The sequence below is a fragment of the Vespa crabro genome, chromosome 5, assembly GCF_910589235.1.
Source record: "Vespa crabro chromosome 5, iyVesCrab1.2, whole genome shotgun sequence".
Classification (NCBI taxonomy): Eukaryota; Metazoa; Arthropoda; class Insecta; order Hymenoptera; family Vespidae; genus Vespa; species Vespa crabro.
Genome location: NC_060959.1, coordinates 10,806,050 through 10,826,048, shown reverse-complemented (window position 1 = coordinate 10,826,048; position 19,999 = coordinate 10,806,050). Strand labels below are relative to the sequence as shown.

The following is a 19,999-nucleotide window of genomic DNA, read 5'->3' as shown; positions in this document are numbered from 1 at the left end:
GACACGGCTCATAGGCTAAACGAAATGATCTGTAAAATTAAAGTAACCGCTTGTTTCACGTGAATTCGAAAGCTTTGTTCTTTTTCTTTTCTTTTTTATCATAAATAAAAAATGTTTAATAATAAATAATATATATATATATATATATATCCATCGTATAGATGGAAAAGAAAATTATCTTAAATATAATAGGTTCATAGATAATACGTGATACTTCCTTCGAGTCCACAAATAGAATCATTTGTCCAAGAGAATCTTCCCGCAAATGTCACAAATCAATTGGATGGCCGTTAAACCCCAGCCCAAATCGCTTTGTGCGGATCACATTATAAGGGGATTACGGTCATCCAGTTGCTCGATTACCTTTACGCCCGCGCGAATCCATTAAGTGTCCGTGTTTTGCGAGAGGGTGACAGTGATCATGGTAGTGATAGCGTCGTCAAAGTCTATTCGTTTATTCGTACAATGGAAATTCTACGTAGATAAAAGATAATTTAATTAGTTTGGATTTCGGGCACGTGGCAAAACCCTTTCATTGGTGGTTCATTAATTTTATCTCTCTCTCTCTCTCTCTTTCTCTTTTTTCTTTCTTGTTTCCTTTCTTTCTTTCCTTCTTCCAATAGATCTTTATCGTTCAACGAGAGTTTCTTCATAAATAAACAAAAAAATCGATCTTTCAACAAGTTTAAGGTACTTTCTTTCGACTTTTAAAAAGATCTGGTATCGCTGGGAACATAAATTTTCGGCACGTCCCTCTCGAATCAGATACCTTAAAAGTATCTCTGGTTAGGGACTGGAAGAGATGAGAGGGAAACGAGAAGAAGAATAAAGAAAGAAAGAAAGAAAGAAAGAGAAAAAAAATGAGGACAAGGGTTGGGTACACAGAGGAGGTCTACCCCTCGTAACGAATGGACTCCATTGGAACGGAAACGAACGGGACAGAAACAGCAAGAGGGGAAGGGGATGAGAGTTAGAATAGAAGTCACGGGACATTTTGCGGAGGTCGCCTATCTGATCATCCTCAAAAACGGATCCCTAAAGCGGAGGGATGCGTCCACACCCTTGGTCATCTTTCTCTATCTCTCTCTCTCTCTTTTTAGTGTGTTAACTATGAAGGAAAGAGAGAAAGGAGAAGAGTCAATGGCGGTATGTAGGGGGTGGAAAGGAAGGGTGGACGGCCGGTTTGTGCAACGTGTGTGATTACGTTGGCAATTACTCCCACCCTAAGCTTGGTCAGAGGGTGGCTAGACACCCTCTCTCTCTCTCTCTCTCTCTCTCTCTGTCTCTCTTTCTCTTTCGCTCGTTCACTCACTACCCTCATTCTTGTGTTCTCTCTAGTCGCCTCGCCCGGCACTGCGAAAGGGTTGTAACTCGTTATTAGCGAGAGAAGGGAGCGGTGGAAGGGTAGGAGAAGTGATTACAGCCCCCGAAGTAGATTCCTCGACGATGATAAACGCCAGTCCGCAGATCCGATCACGAGCCCTACCTCTCTCTCTCTCTCTCTCTCTCTCTCTCTTATTCTTATTCGTTCTATCTCTTTCTCTTTTGCCATCTTTGCTGCCGATCGAAGAATCGACGTTTACCAAGAGAGCACGGAAGCTCCACGTGCTAACCTTTTACTTTTCCCTTCGATAGGGTGATAAGGTGTTCAAAGGGCTTGAAAGTTTTATCGCTTGGAAGTAAGGGAATCCAGTTTCCAGGTAGGTGGATCGAACTACTTTGCTCGATTATATCCGTAATGGAACGAGCTGATAGTTTCGATGATCTTCTGTTCTGATCATGGACCATTCTCCATTTAGTTCAAACGATATTATTTGATCTATCGAAAGAAGAACTATCTCGTGAAGAGAATTCGATACCAAGCTCGAGAGTAATCTTTCTTAATTACAAATTAAATCCTAAAACGAAACGCTTTACTGTCTGTCTTTTATAAAGTCGAGAGATCTTTTCATTAACCAAAAAAAAAAGAAAAAAAAAAAAAAAGAGAGAAAGAGAGAGAAAGAGAGAGAAAAAATTGTCACAATGCTTTAAAGTTAATTTTTAAAAACAACTAAATTCATTATAAATAATAATAATAATAATAATAGTAATAATAATGGTGTATTAAAATATCAAGATTAAACGTTACATGTACGATATTCCTATTACTCGAAAGGTAAAAAGTCGACCGAGCTCGTTTACTCTCCTCTTCTCTGCAGGACCTTTAGGGGTGGAAAGGCATTAGCTTCTTGTATGTCGTGGTATAGCTGCACTCGCGAGTTGCACTCCTGTATACCAGCGGAAACCATACGCGTGGAACGAAAAGATAACGCAATTTATTTCAGGCTTTATTCATTCTCCTGGTCGTTTCTACCCTCTTTCCATCCCTTCCCTCTACTTCCTCTTCCTCCTTCTCTTTCTCCTCTTCCACCACTATTTTACCTCTCTTTCTCTTCGTGGTCCAGCCGTGGTGGTGAACGCTTTTTGCGATTTTTTTCTTTCCTTTTTTTTCTGTTTTATTTTATTCCCTTTTTTCGACCCTTCCTCTCTCCCTCTCTCTCTCTCTCTCTCTCTCTCTTTTCTTTTGCCATGGATTTCTTCCACTCTTCCACGTCATCACCGCTATCACCAATCTGGCCGTCGTCGACGGGAGAATTTTAATGCGTTGTCCCCTTCTTCCCTCCCTTCTCCCTCTGTCCTATTCCATCCCGTTACAACGCGGCCCGGGGGGCTTCATTACCAACGATAAAATCTCAAACCCGTTTCAGATACGTTCAGGACGAAAAAGCGTGCAAGCACCGGACGAATGACGTCGACTGTCCGTGTAACGTCGACTCTAGAGTAATAGGTTGTGAATGGGGGAAAGGGGGTGGGGAGGGGGGAGGGGAAAGGGAAACAGGGGGAAAAAGTCCTGGAGAAATTCTTCTCCATACTTTCTTTCTTCATTCTTTCCTCGAACAGCCAATTAGAATTTAAAGCCGACAGAAATTTCTATCTCCGTCTTATTAAAATTTTGGTGGATGAATTTATTTCTTTCTTTTCTTTTTTTTTTTTCTTTTTTTGTTTTTTGTTTTTTTCTTTCTTTTTCTTTTCCTTTCTTTCGGGGAAATAAAAGCAATTAGTAATTTTCGAAGGTCTTTGGAAACAAAAAAAAAATTCCACGACATATAAATCTTTTCGGAAACGAAAGGATCATGAGCGAGGATTATTAATTGCAAGTCCGATTATAAATTCAAGTAGAACGTCCGTATCATATATCAGACGTTATATACATATATTATATTTTATATTTTATTTGCGTTGCTACTACTAGAGAAACGTCACGAATTTTTTACGGATCGTGAGAATGAACGTGTGATAATTTATCGATCGATCGTTTCGAATAAATAATAAAAAAAAAAAAAAAAGAAGAAAAAAAGAAAAAATAAAAAAAGAAAGCGCACAGATCCATTGACTCTTTTTTTTTCCCGTCGTTATTTTATTAATGCAAATTAACGCGTGAAAATTATCGAGCTGAAGTTTATAAACGCTGGGGAAAACTCGTATCGTTTCTCCGACAACGTTGAACTTCGAGAAAGAGAGAGAAAGAGCGTATATACGCGGAGGGCGCTGATATTGATGTTCATTGAATTCCGTACCGCCCATTAATTCACCCCTCCTTTCGATCCTTTTTCATGCCGTGTGCACTCGTAAATCAATTTCACAGATTAGCGAAAGTGCCAATAAGCGTATCGTTCCTAACGACTCTCGGATATTTCGATACAGAGAAAATAGAGAGAGAGAGAGAGAGACGAACAGACAGAGAGACAGAGAGAGAGAAAGAGAAAAGTGCATAATCAACGTCGACAGGAAAGGAACGATTATCATTATAACCTTCGTGCCTTAAAATTTCAACTTTTTCCTTTTTTTTTTTTTTTTTTATAATTACATTATCCCTTAATTTACATTATACGTGAATCGACATTTATATAAATTCGTTGTGTACTTATATTTTATATATATATATATATATATTTTTTTTTTTTCTTTTTTACTATAATTAAACATATCATTCATTCTATCGAATGTCATTACTCGATATATTACTTTGTTCCATTATAATGTACACGTTTAACGTATGAAATATTTTCTTATATGACTTTAGAGGAGGATCTATTATCCTTTAGCTTTTATAATTAGCAGTTCCTTGCGTCGTACGACTCCTATAACACGTTTCAGGATAATGCCGACATACTCACCGTGGCTCTCGTATATCGTACTATCAATTAAGAAAGTTTCACCGCAGCGAAACTATAGAGAAAGATCTTATTCCTATTAAACAGGAAGTAAGGCAAATAGGATGAACGCGATGCTTCTTCGTACGCATCCTCTTCATCGACACATGATTCGCCGTTGAAATTAGACTTAAAGATTACACTAGTCTATTATTGGATCTACATTAACTCCGATGAGTTTACGTTCTATAATCCAATTTCTCCTTTTGTATACGTTCTATAGTTGCTGAAGTGTCTCATCTACGCACAAGTAAATTTATTGTCATAGATGTATAAACCATAATTAGTTTAGTTTATTATTGTCATCACTTTTTTTCCTTTCTTTTTCATTTTTTTCTTTTTTTGTTTTGTTTTTTCTTTTGATTAATTAAATTTAACTGCACAAATTTTGTAAGAATCATTTGATATTCTTAAAAAAAAGAAAAAAAAAAAAAATCTCGTTAATAATTAATCTTCAACTTCGTATGTAATCTTTTACCTTTGTCGTTAATTCACGCAATCGTCGTTTATCTAATTTAAAAGTAACTCTTCATCCCTCGTTGAACACGCAGCCGATGGATCTTTAAACTTTAACCTTCGAACTGGCACCCTCTTCCACGTTGGCCACGTCAACGTGGAACTGGCACGCAACACGAGAGACCCGGATCACTCTTGCTAAACAATATTTAATGTCTCAACACGCCTCTTGCTGGTAACCTTCGTTGAACAAGTTAGCTTCGATCAGACGATATACATTCTACATGCAAAGTGCTCTAACTTATTCGCAGATTTATCGAGTGAAAACCACCAACGAGATTGAGGGACAGAGAGAGAGAGAGAGAGATAGACAGAAAGAGAGAGAGTGAGGGAGGAGGAAGGAGAAAGGTGTTGGCCTGTTAGCCTAAACGATGTAATATCTTAAAATCGTAGAACTATTATCTCGATTAAAATATTTGATAATCGAATTTTCGTTGTCTGGATGAAAGTCTGGAAAATACGAAAAAGAGAGAGGGGTTTGGGAGGGATAGAGAGAGAGAGAGAGAGAGAGAGAGAGAGATGTATAGGCAAATAAATAGAGAAATGAGAGAGAAGAGAAGAGAAGGGATGGAAAGGGCAGCAGGCAGGGGTGGTTTAAGGGGGTTGATTAATGAGAAAGGAGTGACGTAGCGGTACGCCGCGGCACCAGCCACGCTCTCTGGCCCATTTCATCTCTGCTCCCTCTTTACCTTCCCTTCATTTCTTTGCCAACCCTCCCCGACGGTGGTTGGTCACGCGTTTCACTTTCTCTCGGCTTTTCCATCTTTCTATCCATCCCCCACTCTCTCTCTCTCTCTCTCTCTCTCTCTCTCTCTCTCTCTCTCCTTCTATTTCTCTTTCACTCTCTCTTATCTTCTGAAATCCAACCTTTTTTCGTACACCGTGTTTGTCCGTATTGTTTCCTCGTTTCTCTTTGTCCACGTTTCTTTACCTCCTCCTCTTAAATTCCACGCCTGTATTTTCTCACTTTCACCATCGCCGTTTCTGCTTTCTTTCTACCACTTCTCCTTCCTAACTTTCCTTCCCTTTTCTCTTTTTGCTTTCCTTCCTATATAGCGCCAACATACGTTTCACTTTCTATCTCTGTCTTTCATTTTCCCTTCTTTTTCCTATGTTTTTTTTTTTCTACCGTTCCTCTTTGTCTTTACCAATTCTTTCGGTATTTGCTCGTATTATTTGCAGGTTTATCTCTGTGTTACTGTTGTTGCCCATTTCCTTTCTTGAGGCATTTTCCTTCTTTCTTTTTTCTTTTTCTTTTTTTTTTTCTTTTTTTTTTAGTTATTTCTTTTCCTCTTTTATTCAATTCACTCGCGGAATCATTTACTTTGCACATTTTACTTGTACTCTATATATATATATACATTGATTAAATATATAATTTCAGATTTTACCGAAGTAAGAAAATAAATGAAACTAGTGAAGGGGATCGTGGGTTAGAAAATTATAGCAATTTTCCAACGATTTAGCTATACTCCTTCGATTTAGAAATTGTTCGCGTTCTAATATGCATGCGCATTCATTCGAATGGAAACTTTATTCCCCTATTCGTGGAAACTTTATTTACATACTTTTTGAAAGCAATATCGGTAGTCTAACATTTTATTTGCGCACGATTTGATATATAAAGTTGCTGACTCGTGTAATCGAAAAATTCTTATCGATCGAATTGATTTATTTTTATTTTTCTTTTTTTTTTTCTTTTTTTTTCTTTCTTTTTTTTTTTCCTTACCTCATGTTATTTCTTACCATTAAAGTTATCATTCTGATATCGAGTTTCTTATAAATATTTTTTCTAGAATATCATCGTCAAAAGGAAAGAATTTAAAAGCACGTTCTCTCTTAATAGAAATGTAGAAATCGTTCTTCTACCATTAAACCACAGAATCGGGAGAAGATACGTGACCAGTTCCGTTTCGACTCTCTTGGGAAAGTCTCCATTAGAGAAAGCAGGAGAGAAAGAGAGAGAGAGAGAGAGAGAGAGAGAGAGAGAGAGAGAGAGAGAGAGAGATGAGAATAGAGGAGGAAACACGCATTAAATGAGATAGAAGGTCCTAGGAACTCGTCAGCTGGGCCATATCCCACGCGATCATCGTATCTTGGTTGAAAAGTGATAGCAAATCAGTATCCCTCGAGAGTACTGATATTCCCAGCAAGCCTTTTTTGCTCTTTTCATTCTTTCCGACCATTGTCTTGCAGTTTCTAATGCTTGCGGTCCTACGGGAATGAATTTCACCGAAGTTTGACGTCTCCGTTACAACGTCTACCATGTTTGTACCGTCTCTCTCTCTCTCTCTCTCTCTCTCTCTCTCTCTCTCTCTCTCTCTTTCATTATTGTGTTTCTAACTTCAAACGATTCAAGTACATTAAAAGTTTTGCTTCTATAAAGATCCAGAAGATATTAATATCAAAGTTTAAAATATTGCAGATTCGTCCTGGCAATAACAAAACAGAAAAAAGAAAAAAGGAACAAAAATAATAAAAGAAGAAGAAAAAAAAAATGAAAAAAAACATTTCAACATCACACCTGCCTTTCATATATATATACATATATATTATACAGGTAAAGCATCTGATTGTGAGTTGGAGAAAAAAAGTGAAAGGGTGGTACGACTACCATGGTCGACTCTAGGGATTAAAATAATAATAACGTTGGAAAATTGGACACGGCTATGGTGCCCTCGTAATCTTCGCCAGCCATATGCTCAGAACCCTCTATGCACGTTAGTAAGTTACGTCGGCATTGGGTGCCCTTGGAACGAAGCCAAGCGAATGTAAAAAATGATCGGCCACCTAATCTGGCATTGTGCGAGGGCGAGCAAGCCGTGTGAGGGACCACCGTCACCACCATAAAGCGTAACTTTATTCAATTGCAACTTCGTTGCGCTACGTCCTCGTTTTTTAAAGGCTCCAAATGGTACCTGTATAGGACAGAGAGAGACAGAGAGAGAGAGAGAGAGAGAGAGAGAGAGAGAGATTTAATCGAATCGATCGCATCCATCGTGCCTGCCGATAAGGCGATGCACATAAACACGTATTACGAAGGAGATACGAGCGAAAGGGATAGAATATATTGTACATGCCGTAGAGAAATATATGTTCTCTCTCTCTCTCTCCCTCTTTCTCTTTCTCTCTCTCTCTCTCTCTCTCTCTCTCTCTCTCTCTCTCTCTCTCTCTCTCTCTCTCTCTCTCTCTCTTCCTATGTTCTGTCTTCGTTGACCCTGGATTATCGCGGATTTAGCAAGCTCAAAGTGGGTCGTCCTTGTTCTCATCGTCGACGCGTTTTAACCATGATCCATCTCTGAGATCTTACTGGAGAAACGTGCCCAAACACCGACTGTTTTTTTAAGATAACAAGATGCTTTTAATCGTCCGATAAAGTTGTAAGCATCTTTGCTTGCATCGAAATCAAGTGGAATAATACTTGTATATGCATATATATATATATTATATATGTATTACTGAGCTTTCTCTTATCCTTTTATTTATTGTTCTGGCCCATTTGCCTTTTTTTTCTTTTTCGTTTTTTCTTTTTTTTTTTTTTTTTTTTTTTTTTTTTTATTTTATTGTTTGAACACTGATCAATAAGCAAAGCTGTCATTTTGTATTTAAATATAATTTATTTGTAATTTCTCTTAAAAACTTTATTAATCATGATTTTACGGAATGATAAAGTTGTTATCTATGATCGAGAATTTTCGGTGACACGGGTGATTAAGTTTCGTATATATATGCAGATATATGTAGACGTAGACATAGTTACATTCTCTGGTGCATTCCGCGAGCATTAGTCAAACTATTCGCGTGATAGATGGTGCACGTCCGCGTAAGGACTCTAAGCTGCAAGTAGGACTCTGTCCAAGACGATGTGCCTTGTCTCTTGACGGGTCGTCTATCAGGACTGTGATGTGTCGTCGTACGTAACTGTATCACGCGAAACACAAAGGTGATGCACATGCATCCTTTTAAGCGAACATTTCCCTTCCTACGTGGTCAACTTTCTTCATTTATTTTAGTATAGACATTGATCCATTGAAAAGAATAAAGAAAACGAAAACGAATAATATTAATAATGATAAGAACGACACTTTCGAAGGTCAACAAAATTTATTCTAAATGAAAGAATATATTTTTCTTTTTTTCTTTTTTTTTTTTTTTTTTTCTTTATACTGTTAGGAATGTTTAATAGATTATTATTATTATTATTATTATTTTGAATTTTATAGAATAACAAATAATAATTACGTCGTCGTTATTAAAATATAAAGATTCAAAAAAATCTTTTGAACGATTTGTTAAGTATCACGTAGTCACAAAGGGATGATTCAGAATAAATATTCTATTTCGTAGCATCGAAATCCATTTTACGAGCATCGTTCGAATATAATCTTCGTTGAGGTTCATTTAAAATAGATCGGAACCGGCGGCTCTCCCTTGGAGAAGGTAAACTCGAATTTTAGTAGACCGCAGATATATGTATATCGTGCGATTCGCATACTCGAGAGAGTAGAATTTTATTCCTCGTGCGGTTGCTCGTAATCCTCGTCCATTGACTTTCAACGTATATGTGTGTAAATGTATATGTCTGTGTACCTTTGTACATATTCGCAGATCGATTTATTAATAGACAACGAATAAGGATGGTCTCTAGAGTATGAGAATAAAAAAAAAAAAAAGAAACGTTAATCGAGGTGTTCGAATGAGTGAAATAAGTTTTAAAAAATCCACTTCTCGAATCCTTTCTCAGTCTCTTTCTCTCTCTCTCTCTCTCTCTCTCTCTCTCGGGTTTTCTCACTTTTCTCTATTCTCCTTTCAAAGCTTCATAAAATTTGAATTTAATTCAAGCTCCCATTATTTCACCGCTCATAATCTTATCTCTTTTCTTGTTTCTTTTCTTTAAAATTTTTTAAACCACTGTCGACGATATATTTTTCTTTTGCTTTTCCCTTTCCTCTTATCACTTCTCATTTTCTTTTTAAATCAAAGGATTTCGTACTCGAATAAGTTTTCGTAGTTTTACCTGTTCGCGAATATTTTTTATTATATTTTACAAATAAATCATTGTATTCATTCGCTTTTCTTCTTTTTCTTTTTTGTATTTTTTCACTTTTAGTTAATAAAAAAGGAACAAAAGTATTTTCCGCTTTTTATAAATTTTACAAGCATAAATAGGATTGATCGTGAAACGTTGGAAACTGTGTCAATAATCCAATGGAGAAAGGAAGGAAATTGGAAAAACAAATTTCTCGATTGATATGCTCTCGTCGATAATCGAAATTAAAGTGGAAATTCTCTCGATCAATCGCAGAGACAAGATCGTTAAAAGAGACAACAATTTCTTTCTCATCTCGTATTATCCATTTGAATCTGTAGAAATCTCTTTTTTTTTTTTTTTTTTTTTTTTTTTTTTTTTTTTATATTGCTCCAAGCACGTACACATGTAGTAGGTACAGTCGGCTCATTGAACGAATCCAGAAGAGGGTAATTAAAATGAAAAGTAATTAGAGCACGAGGTACTCTTGTATCTCCGATACGGCGTTACTAAATGATCGTTATTATACGCGATTCGTCGACTACGCTGGCTGAACGTAAAGCCCATTGTATAGTTATGTAGTTTTATATATATATATATATATATATTTATACTTCGTTCGTTCGTTCGATTGTTCATCCGTTTTTAGAGCGTCGTAATGTATAGACACATAGACAACGATCGACATATTGAACCACGAGAGAGCTTGTATTATTATATTCGCATGCGCTCGCGCGTGACTTTGCTCGCTTTACGCGAATACGTGTTAACGATTTTCAAATAGAACGCATTGCGAGCACTCGATCGCGACAAATATCGCAGATTCGCATGGAAAACGAATTCTGGACGCATCGTTGAAAGAAACAAAATAAAAAAAAAAAAAAAAAAAAAAGAGCGGTATTTCACTTTTTAGTTTCTCTTTGTTTATCTCTGTCTCTTTCTTCTTTTTTTTCTCTACTTTTGTTTTCTTTTTTCTTTTTTCTTTTTTCTTTTTTTTTTTCTTTTTCATTTACTTTTTTAGTTTGTCCTATCTTTCGTTTTTATTTTATTTTTATTTCTCCTCAACACTTATTTCGTTACAGAAATCTCGGTGCGTTTGGTTGAATGATATTTGACTGACCCAGATTTTACTTTTTTTTTCTTTTTTTTTTTTTTTCTTTCTTTTTTCTTTTTTTCTTTTCATTTTGCTATTCGCATGAGACTTTCGCGTCTTTTTCTTTCCTTTCTCTCTTTTTCTCTCTCTCTCTCTCTCTCTCCCTCTTTCCTTTTCCTTTTTTTTCTTTTTTTTTTTTTTTTTTTTTTTTTCTTTTTTTTTTTTTGAATATATTTCTAATGAACGTTCGTACTCGTTTGAATTTAATTCATATGAATATACTCGTCGTGAACCTATCTCACGAATATAATAATGCGGTATAACTAAAGCGTACGGAAATGTAAAAAAAAAAAGAAAAAAAATTTAATTACATGTGGAAGAAAAAAGAAAGAAAAAAAAAAAAAGAAAAAAAAAGAGAACGAATATTATTCTCCGTTCTCTCCTTTATTATCGTAAGTTATGATATTTTTCGTTAATTAAATCACGACCAAGTATACTTAAATAAAATAATGTACACGTGTACTCCATCGTAAGGAAATGAAATCGAATGAGTATAATTCGCGACGCGTCGGATTCATTGTAAAGATAAATACCTATATATAAATCTTTCTTCGTATACCCTTGAAAAAAAAACACTTTAACCATATCGCGTGGGCCTATCTAACGAGCCGTGACAGCACGTCGTTTTGAATAAGTCTGATATTAAAGGGAACGATAGAGAGAGAGAGAGAGAGAGAGAGAGAGAGAGAGAGAATGAGAGAGACGATGCAATGGCACCCTTTCGAAGGTAGATAAAGCGCGAGATCGGCTTTTTGCGATTCGTGCGTCTGCTAAAGATAGAAAGAGAGAGAGAGAGAGAGAGAGAGAGAGAGAGAGAGAGAGAGAGAGAAGGAAGAAAAGTGGAGGATGGGACAATAGTTGCAGGGAGTAACGAGTAAGAGAAGGATAGATAGATAGAGAGACGTGGGAATACAAGAGAGATAGACGTACTATCTCTCTCTTCTTCCATGGTATGGGAGAACAACCCCTTTCATTCGACGTCAGCCCCTTCTGATACCGTATAAAATATAGTATTGTTCGCGCTCTGTTAGTCTAGAGTGGAATGAGTGTATTTAGAAAGGGGCGGCGTTCTTTCATATGTTAAGCAGATCAGTGTCGGCTTTGAGAGAAAGCTAAAAAGAGAAGGATAGAAAGACAGAGAGAGAAAGAAAGAGAAAGAGAGAGAGAGAGAGAGAAAATGAGAGATTGGATGGTTGGAAAGCTAAGGGCTGACTCGTGCTACTGTCGTCTCGATAATGTCTAAGGGATGGTCTTAGAACTCATGATGCATTTCATTGCTCGTAATCATGAATAATGAAGAAATCGGTTATTAATGATTTTTTTTCCCCTTTCGTTTCTTTTGTTTTTTTTTTTTTTTCTTTTTTTTCTGATCAAATTACCGTTGTTCACTTGATCACGTTTTTATCTTCATCTTCTTTTCTGTTTTTTTTTTTTTTTTCCTTTCCTCGTCGAATCCTCTCGTTCGATAGTTCGAAAGTTAACTCGAACCGATCGGTGGTAAGTAAAAGATAAAAAGAAGAAGAAAGAAAGAAAGAAAGAAAGAAAAGAAAGAAATTCACGTCGAGTCGGCAACGAGTGCGCTTTGCATTTCGGTCAGTTCAAGAGTCAACTCTCGTAACGAGTTTTACATTCGAGACAGGCCGAGACAGTCTCTCTCCTCTACAACGTTATTGTTAAAGTCCTAATGAAAATCTAGCGATTTCATCTTCCTCCCTTGTCTACCTACACCCCCTTTTATCCATCATCCGTCCGAACGGAGCATTCGAGAAAATGAATTTTTACTACGGTCGTTCCTTTTACAGCCGTCAAATTTAATCATTTTATTCTTCAAACCATTATTTTCTCTTTTTCTTTGTTTTTTTGCTTTCAGAACACGTACGAGAATTCAGCTGTGGTATGCTCTACTACAGGACACTCTATCTGGATAGTAAAAGGGATGCTCTTTACGTTGGCGCGATGTAAGTAAAACTTTTATTCTTTTCTTTTAGTCGATGTTATCTTTTTCTCTCTCTCTCTCTCTCTTTCTTTTTTTCTTTTTTTCTTTTTTCTTTTTTTTCAACTTTTATTTCTCCTCAACAATGTTCGAGGCAATCGCGTGAAATGAAAAAATCTACAGGGTCAAAATCCGTTCGTTACGTTCTTGATATCCAAATGAAATACATACGTGTATGTGTGTTCACGTGTTTTCATATTTCTCTTTTGTTTTGTTTTGTTTTTTTTTTTATTTTTTCTTGTTTTTTTTTTCTTTTTCGTTTTTTGTATCCACCATTAAGCAATTTTGATCATCGACAACAAGCAAGGGTTTTAACGTTAAACGGTTAATATCGTTGGTATAAAGTCGAGATATATCTACTTGATTAATCACGTTAAAACGCCAAATTACCTCAAGCGATATTATACGTCTGGTCAGAATCGATTTACCTACGATCGATTATACTCTCAATAAATACACGTATGCTCACATGCGTATCTACAAACACGCAAAAGCTTTCCAAATATTACTTTGATCATTTACCGTCAATCAGTTCATTTCGTTTCATCGTTCAAAACCCAAAACGTTTTATAGTTTCGTTTTGATATAATCCCCCTCTACGTACAAAACCAACATTTCCTTTTTTTTTCTTTTTTTTTTCTTTTTCTTTTTTTTTTTTTTTTTAATTCCCTCTATCAAAAACGTATATATGAGATCCCATCGTATGAAAACGATGGCAACTGTAGATGACATTCGAACGTGCTGATACTTATTTCGAGGACCGAATTATGTATAAATTGTTCAAGCACACATGATATCGATCGTATAGATAAATGAACGTGTGCTTGTTAAATGATACTGAATGAATTCTATGGATAATATTAGTAAATATCAAATTTACAATCCTTTAACATTTTAAATAAATTCACGAATAAATATTATAAAGTTTAATACTATTTGTAAATTTGTAAATTTTATTTAATAATTTATTTTATCAAATGAAAACAATGAAGAAGATCCTTGATATTTAACATGTATCCGTATTGATATGGATTAGATGTCAAATCAAAAAAAAAAAAAAAAAAAGAAAAAGAAAAAGAGAAAAAGAAAAAAGAAACGGATTTCTCATTTGATAAAGTTCGATGACGATAAAAAGAGTATTAGAAACGTACGATAACGACGGAGATAGAAGATCACGGAGGGAAAGATATAATGATAATTTCTCGTCGTCGAGAAAGAAAAAGTAGATGATACTCATGAGAGAGAGAGAGAGAGAGAGGTCATGAAATGGTGGTGATCGTGTTTGGCACGAGTCCACTCGGATTCTTCTATCTTTCGGTTGAAAAGAAGAAGAGAAGAAGAGAGAAGATGAAAGAGAAGAAGAAGAGTATAGGAGATTTGAAGATGCCTCTAGCTACTCCGAGGACACTGCTCTCAATGAGGATTCTCCATTACCGAAACTGCGTAACATTCTGCTCGGCATTTACCGAGTTAAAGGGTGAAGAAGAAATTGTAGAAGAGGGGTGGGGGATGGACTAGGACGGAGTATGGAAGAGGTATTGGGGTATGAAAGAAGAAGAGAGAGGGAGGAGTCGAGGAAGAGATCGAAGCGTGGTAACAAAAGAAATACGTTAGCAAATGGACGTCGAAATGGCAAATGGAATGGCAATGGAGAAAGGATATTTGGAAGCGAATCAACGAAAATAAAATTTATCGTAATATAACGTTAACAATGAGATAGACCAACTTTTATCTTAGATCAACAAATGTCTATGTCTTTATTAACGTCCCTCAAAAAAAGGGAGACCCTTCGTAATTTCGTTTTCATTCGATTTAATCGATTTTTCTTTACAATCCTTAACAAATATATATCCTTACTCCACCTATCCTATCATTTTTTTATGTTTAATGATAATGATACGTTTGCAGATTCGTCATCGATCTGCTCTCTCTCTCTCTCTCACTCTTGGTTAAACGACGATGTTTTCACATTAATCAGTTTTCCTTTTTCTTTTCTTATTTTCCTTCATTATGTTTGAAAGGAAAATTTTCTTGAAGGACGTTAATAATGAAAATGATCGATGTTCTAGATTATATAATTTTTTGTCGTTCTTATTTTCTTTTACTTAAATTTTTCTTTAAGTCGTTTTCTTAGTATTGCTTTTAAATGAGTACGAATAATAGGTTCATTATATTCTTTTTATCTCTCTCTCTCTCTCTCTCTCTCGTTTGAAAATCGATCCCGTATCATGAAGTAATGATAAGATAGAGTGTGTCTCGAGTGGTATCGACTTTTCCTAACGCAGAATGGATGTAGGAACGTTGCTCAAAGAAGGAATTGAGTCTATCGTATAATATATTGGATGTTCGTCGAATTACGTCAGCGTAAATTGCTCGTGAAGTGAAAAAGATATAAAGTGACTTCTCAAAAGGGTCAAGTCGTTACTTTGTCGAGAAGAATGCAATGGATGGGATTAATATTAGAATTAAGATCACTTGATCTATATGAAAAAAATTTTTTATTTATTGCTAAAACATTAAATTACATTGTACGCGAAGATCCATAAAAGTATCTTTTGAATTTTCTTTCTCTTCTAAAATTTATATTAGCGAAGGAACATTCAACTTAATTATGATATTCATACCATTAATTACTATACAAATATAAATATATATATATATATATATATATATATATATATATAATGTAAATGCAAAAGGAGAGAGAGAGAGAGAGATGCAAGTTGAATACAAGTTTCACGATTTTGATCATTTTTCTACGACCAACGTTGAAAGGAAGGAGAAAATCCTTCTTTCCTCAAATCGGATGAAGCATCTCGAACGTTATCCCTTCCTTGAATAGTAAACCAGAGTGGAGTCGTTGAAAAAGACGATAAAATAAATATGCAACTTTCTCGTCGGGCGATGCGAAAAATTCGTGCTGTAAATATCAAAAGAAAGTTACTAAGAGAATGAGAGAAAGAGAGAGAGAGAGAGAGAGAGAGAGAGAGAGAGAGAGAGAGAGAAAGAGTAAAGAGAGAGATAGAAAGAGAGAAAAGGGGAACGTCGAAAAGGGGAACCTCCGAAGCTTATGGTAATGACGTCGACAAGAAAGAAAAAACGCGAACGGATGAAAGCTTTTGTCTTTAAAGGAACTTTTAGTTTTTCTAACGAGATAAGAGCGAGAGAGATACAGATAGAAAGAGATGGAACGAAAGGGACGACGATTCAGGAAGGAAAAGAAGAGATAGAAATAGGTAGAGAGAGAGAGAGAGAGAGAGAGAGAGAGAGAGAGAGAAAAGAGATGGAGGTGGGAGGGAGGGAGGGAGTTGGGAGGTGAAACGTGGTTACGATAAATTGCATTTTCTAAGGAAAACCGGGGTACTTCGATTTTAACGTTTCCTGCTTTCTTGGCTGTCTTCCACGTGCTTATATTTTGTATCGTCATCTCTCTTATATTTAGTTATCCAGGTATCACAATTTATCTTTGTGTGTAGGTTTACACATGTAGTAGATATGCCAGCGAGTTATATCTTTTCGTGTCCCTTTTCCTCTTTTATTTTCTATATACCTACTTACCTACCTACCAACCTAGAATATCGAATTCCAATAAGAATTCTCTGGGCCAAAAGAGGAAAACACTTTTTTCAACCTTCGACCTTCCTTTCTCCGAATTCCTCTTTTTATTTGTTTCTCTCTTTCTCTCTCTCTTTTCTATTCCTTTTTTTTCATGCAATAATATACAAAACGATTAAACTTCGTTCGTGCGACTATTAGTATGACAATAAAAAGGTTTTGGAATTCTCGTGAAAATACATGAAATATAGAAGTGTAATCGAAAAAAAAGAAAAAAGAAACAGAAAAAAGGAGAAAAAAAATAATAAAAAAAAGAGCAATACATTTGATCGATAAGATCGATTTGTAACAATTCATTTGTTTGATTGTCCGATTTGATGAGCCCAAAACTTTGTCCGTATTTTATCAATAATAACAACAATCAAAAGGATCATCATTTTAGATTAGAAATCCTTGGAGAAAGTTCAACATATATAGAAGTTAGGATCACGCAATTTGTACGATGGTCGTACGATGATGTACGTACCCTTTTCTCTCTTCGATGCTCCCTTTACTTTTTTTTTTTCTTTTTCTTTTCTCCCTTTCTCTCTCTCTCTCTCTCTCTCTCTCTCTCACCTTCCCCTTCTCTCTTTCTATATCCAATCCACGTGTTCATCTATCGTATCACACAAATCGATACTCATGCGAGCATCGTTCCTCGTTAATTAGAAAGGTGATACCCATTAATTGTAGTTTGAGAATCGACGGCTACGTTGCGGTACGCTTTGCAATTAAGGCACGCTAATTGAACGCTTCCAATTATCAGGTCAGGCATCGCGCCGATATTCTATTCTGGGAGAGAAAGAGAAACTTGACAGACAGAACGAGAAAGAATAACAGGAGGAGGAGGAGGAGGAGGAAGAGGAGGAAAAGTATTCAAAAATAGTAAAACAACAATATTATATTCCCGTCCGATTTTTTCATCAATTCAAAGAACAAACGTGTAAAATGGATGCTCATCGAACGAAATATTTGTTCTTTTACATTATTTTTTTTTTTTTACTCTATGATCTTTTTTTTCCTTCTCTCTCTTTCTCTTTCTTTCTCTTTGTTTTTTTTTCATTTTTTTTTCTTTTTTTTTTTTTTTTTTATCTATTATATAGTTACATGCGTCGACGAACAATGATACGAATAATTTTCATTTCGATCGGTTTTAAAAAGTAAAAATTATAACCATAAAAATTTCGAAACTTCTTTATATTAGTCGACATTAATTCTTCATTAGTAAACCTTTCAGCTACAACGTTAGTTCCTCGATAATGATAATAATAATAATAATAATAATAATAATGATAATAATAATAATAATAAAAAAGGAGTGTAAGGATAAAGTGCATTTTCGTTCATAGAATTCCTTTTCGCGTTAATGCACTTTCCCTCTCTATCTTTAGCTGAAACGGGCAAAGAAATTTCTCATCAAACTCGTAATGCGAATTTTAGTACGGCCACGCGAAGTAAAAAAGAAAATGGAAAAGGATCGTTATTACGACACGAAGTCGTTTTGCATATTCGAAGGGAAAATGCGAAGAGGATGCAACATCCCGATGTCGTCGTTGAAATAATATCGTTACAAGGCGTTATTTCCATGCAATAAAACAAAGTTTTGAGAAAGGACTACGACGAAGACGATGACGACAACGACGACGTTGAGAACAAAGAAGATAAGGAAGAAGAAGAAGAAGAAGAAGAAGAAGAAGAAGAGAAGAAATCGACTTTAGCGTAGCGCGCTTCGCCGTTTTACATCTTTCGATTAAAATACGAGATGGAGCCTTGTCTTTCTTTCTCCATCTCTCTTTCTCACACTTTCCAACCCGAAACATCGTTAGAAGAACCTTTATCTTTACGTGGTAACATAAAGTTACCAACGAGCCGATGTACCTAAGTACGTACTATGTCGAAAGAAACTTGGACGATAGTGAAAACAAAAATGAGAAAGGGAAAAAGCCAGAGAGAGAGAGAGAGAGAGAGAGAGAGAGAGAGAGAGAAAAGAAAAGATAAAAATAAAAAGAGATAATACTTCCTCTTTCGTCGTTATTAAAAGAAAAGAAAAGAAAAGAAAAGAAAAGGAAAGTCATCTTATTATTCTGAGACGTGTGTTATTCACCCTTCGGAACAGTCCTATCGAATAACTGGGAACGCAGGTTTCACTTTTGCGACAAGTCCTGCGTGTAAATCGTACAACCCTCCACGATTTTTTCCTTCGAGGCAAAGGGATCGCGAGTCGACACGTAGTAGACCAAAAGGAAGAGAGAGAAAGAGAAAGAAAAGGAATGTAGTTTTTCTCCTCTGCCCTTCTTTCCTCTTCCCTTTTTCTCAGTTCGTCGCCCACCTGCTTTCCCACCATACTCCGTCCAAGTTTCTCCGAGTGAAAGTTCGAATCGTTTTCGTCCTCGTCCTCGACCAACACAGGATTTGTTTTTTCATTTTAGTATTTCCCTTTTTCTTTTCTTTTTTTTTCTTTTTTCTTTTTTCTTTTTTTTTTTTTCTTCTTCTTTTTCTTCTCTTTCTTTTTTACGCTCTCCTGGACAAAACGAACGAGGGAAAAATGACAGAATAGATCCCTTACTTTCTCTCTCTCTCTCTCTATATATCCATCTTTCCTCTTCATTCTTTCAATTTTCTTTTCATTTCTCGCGTGTCTTCCTTCTTCATTTTCCTTACTCCCACTAGTTTCTCTACACCTTTTTCTATATAACTCGGATTCCAATCATTTTCTTCCTTTCTTTCCTTTTTTTTTCCCCTTTCCTTTTTTCTATCTTTTTTCACTATTTATCGTTCCGATTTGTCATATAAATCGAGAAAGTAATCACCCCGAAGGGGGATTTATGGTCGCAGTAAAAATGATGATAAGCGATCGATATATGTAGGTCAACAACGAGTTTTCCAACAGCGGAGTTAGTTCACGAAGATAAACTGCAATAATTCTTGTAGATCTATTCTTTGAATTGTGTAATATAATAGTTCACGAGCTTTTATCTTTTTTCTTTTTTTCTTTTTTCTTTTTTCTTTTTTTTTTCTTTTTTATTTATTTATTTTTTTTTCTCTTTTTCTTTCTTCCTTTTTATTTCTCTCTCTCTCTCTCTCTCTCTCTCTCCTTTTTTTTTGGCGTCGTCACGAATATTAATGATAGCAATTCGTTTGCAAATGGTGAGATGAAAAAAGGAACGGAGAGAAAATTCAAACGAACGACTATTTACAAGGATTTAGATGAAAATCGATTTTCTTCAAACGAGAAGAGAGATCTTCGAAGCTCTTCATTAACGTTACTGTGTCATTTCTCTATTTCTCTCTCTCTCTCTCTCTCTCTCTCTCTCTCTCTCTCTCTCTCTCTCTCTTTCTTTTCTTTCTCATCTAACGATAGCTTCAAACAAGGTGAACGATCGTGCTTTCAAGCAAGAGATCCTAATAAAGGCGGTCACTGGAAAAAGGAACAATCGAAGTTCCCGCGAGGATCTTTCGTT

General features: G+C 35.8%; 1 protein-coding gene across 9 annotated transcripts in view; it reads left to right on the top strand.

Moving 5' to 3' along the window:
* The window catches only part of LOC124424119 (semaphorin-2A), a 367,461-nt gene that overhangs the window by 317,010 nt on the left and 30,452 nt on the right, over window positions 1-19,999 (top strand). For all 9 annotated transcript variants that reach the window (XM_046962710.1, XM_046962709.1, XM_046962708.1 and 6 more), the window contains one exon: window positions 12,822-12,909. In XM_046962710.1, the coding sequence (XP_046818666.1) occupies window positions 12,822-12,909 (88 nt within the window). The remainder of the gene's footprint in view (window positions 1-12,821; window positions 12,910-19,999) is intronic.